A 2,455-nucleotide genomic window follows, 5' to 3' on the forward strand; every position below is an offset into this window, starting at 1 on the left:
GCATGTGGTGCTGGGGGATTGAACCGCGGTCCCTGTGCTTTACTAAGCTTGTTCTAAGTAGGTGCTTTAGACCACTGAGCCATCTCCCCAGCCCCAATAAAAAATTCTTGACGCCTCAATTATGTTTAGCAAAGAATCATGTAATTTAATAAATAATTTTTGACTGAAAAAAAAAAAAAAGAGAACTACAGGCCAGTCTCCCTCATGAACATAGATGCAAAAATCCTCAATAAAATCCTAGCAAATAGAATACAGCAAATCATCAAGAAGATTATACACCATGAGCAGGTAGGATCCATCCCAGGGATGCAAAGATGGTTCAATATATGTAAATCTATAAATGTAATACCCTATATCAACAGAGCCAAATCCAAAAAACCACATGATCACCTCAATTGATATAGAAAAGGCTTTTGATAAAGTCCAACACTCATTCATGTTCAAAGTCCTACAGAAAATTGAAATAGATGGTCTCTACTTCAATCTGATAAAAGCCATCTATGACAAAACAATGGCTAACAAAATTCTAAGTGGGGAAAAAATGAAATCTTTTATTCTCACATCTGGTACAAGGCAAGGATGTCCTCTATCACCACTCCAATCCTCCTGCCTCAGCTTCTCAAGAGTTGGGATTACAGATGGCTCAGTGGAATAAGCCACCACCATACCCTGCTTGCAGTAGAATTTTAATAAAATGGGTTTTCATCCAATACAACACATTTAACAAGCAACGAAAGATTTACAAAGCAGTTCAAAAGCAACCAAAGTGTGGAACTTCAAGTAAAAATGTGAGAGAATCTGTACAAGATGATTTCAAGTTACCTGTAAAGAAGAAGCCAGAAGCCGCGAGCAGCTGTGGGGACACTGCCTGGACATAGAAGGGCCAGTCCCCGAAGGACTTGAGTCTGGCCTCCTCTTCTCCATACCCTGCTGTGTCCCCGCTCCGCTTCTTCCCCGGAGTCTTGACCCGCACCTCGTACTTGCCGATGTTACCGACATCTCTGCCCAGAAGGAACTGGCAGCCTGGACGGAGCTCCCTGTGGCTCTGTATGGGGAACTTCTTGAGGCTGGTGCCAAAGAGGATTAGGCTGCAGCAGAAGCACTGGACTGCGGTCTTCACCCCAGTGAAGTAAAAGCCAGCTGCTGCCATGTCCTGAGGTGTCCACGAGCTGTACACCTGGTAGGTCACAAAAGTCCTCAACCGGCTGGCTTCACTGCGCATTCGGCAGTTGAAGCCTTTCTTCATTTTCACACGTTCTCTGTGCTCTTCCTCCTCTTGTTCCTTCATATATACCATGGCATCTATGCCCAGGAACAGAGTCATTTCTGTGGCCAATTCATAATCAACCTGGGAAACCTCCTCCTCCTCCTCTTCTTGGGTGGTCATTTTCTGGCCAAAAAAAAAAGTTAAGAAGTTGGATGTTACAGTAACACTTACATTGTAAAAAGCATTTCCTCACTTTGAAGAAGTAAAAATGGAAGGAATGGAAGGAATGCCTGACTTTCCAAGGCAAAAAAGGAAGCAGCTCCCTATATCAGAAAGCTTTCCCAGACTGGAGGTGCAGCTCAGCAGCACAACACCTGTCTGGCAAGCACAAGGCCCTGAGTTTGATTCTCAGTACAAAAGAAAAGAAAAAGGGAGGGGAGGGGAGGGCAGGGGAGGAGAAGGGCGGGGGCTTTCTCCATCATACACACTTGCTGAGGGCCTGTTTCTCTGGCCAGCCCCTGTTAGTGCAGCCCTCCAAGGTCACTTGGTGACAGTGGAGTCATGCCACGCAGTAGTCAGCATTTGTGTCAAGGAAACACACTTGCAAAAGCAGGTGCCACAGGGCCACAGTTGGATGAACTTACTCATTATTAAAAAAATCATTGTTCTAACAGTGTTCACCTTCCAAGTTGTGGTGTTCTGTGCCCAAGCTCAAGAGGCCCCAGCATAATCATGGCTCCAGGTGCTGTTTGAGGGTTTCTGCCTGTATGGAACTCAGCCAAGGTCATTATGGCAAGTGATCCAACATGGTGTTGGGTCCCAAAACAACAACATGTCAATCTCAGACCAACTTGCCTGTTCTTCTAGTTCCCAATTAGACTCTTTGTCCCCTTTTCCCACACACTAACGACCCTTCAGTTTCCTCCTGACATGACAATTCACCTGCCCACGTAAATTCCACCTCTAGTGCAACTCAGTAAAAACCCTGTCCCTCAGCTTCCTCCTCCAAGCATCCTTGAAATCTCTGGCAGCCCTCGCACCCAGTCAATAAAGATTTTCTTTTTACTTCTGTCAGTGTCTCTCCACAGCGCCAAAAAACCTTACACTATTCATTTCATTTTATAAATTACTTTCCTAACCAAAAATTATAAAATATGGGGCTGGTGAGATGGCTCAGTGGTCTAAAGCACCTACTTAGAACAAGCTTAGCAAAGCACAGGGACCGCGGTTCAATCCCCCAGCACCACA

The 2,455-nt window shown here is 45.2% G+C and overlaps 1 protein-coding gene across 3 annotated transcripts in view; it reads right to left on the reverse strand.

Moving 5' to 3' along the window:
* Positions 1 to 2,455, reverse strand: part of Naip (NLR family apoptosis inhibitory protein) — a 39,762-nt gene that overhangs the window by 30,265 nt on the left and 7,042 nt on the right. For all 3 annotated transcript variants that reach the window (XM_023703787.1, XM_023703768.1, XM_004623197.2), the window contains exon 2: positions 823 to 1,389. In XM_023703787.1, the coding sequence (XP_023559555.1) occupies positions 823 to 1,387 (565 nt within the window). In that variant the 5' untranslated portion in view covers positions 1,388 to 1,389. The remainder of the gene's footprint in view (positions 1 to 822; positions 1,390 to 2,455) is intronic.

This window comes from Octodon degus, unplaced genomic scaffold, assembly GCF_000260255.1.
Source record: "Octodon degus isolate 3935 unplaced genomic scaffold, OctDeg1.0 scaffold00001, whole genome shotgun sequence".
Taxonomy (NCBI): domain Eukaryota; kingdom Metazoa; phylum Chordata; class Mammalia; order Rodentia; family Octodontidae; genus Octodon; species Octodon degus.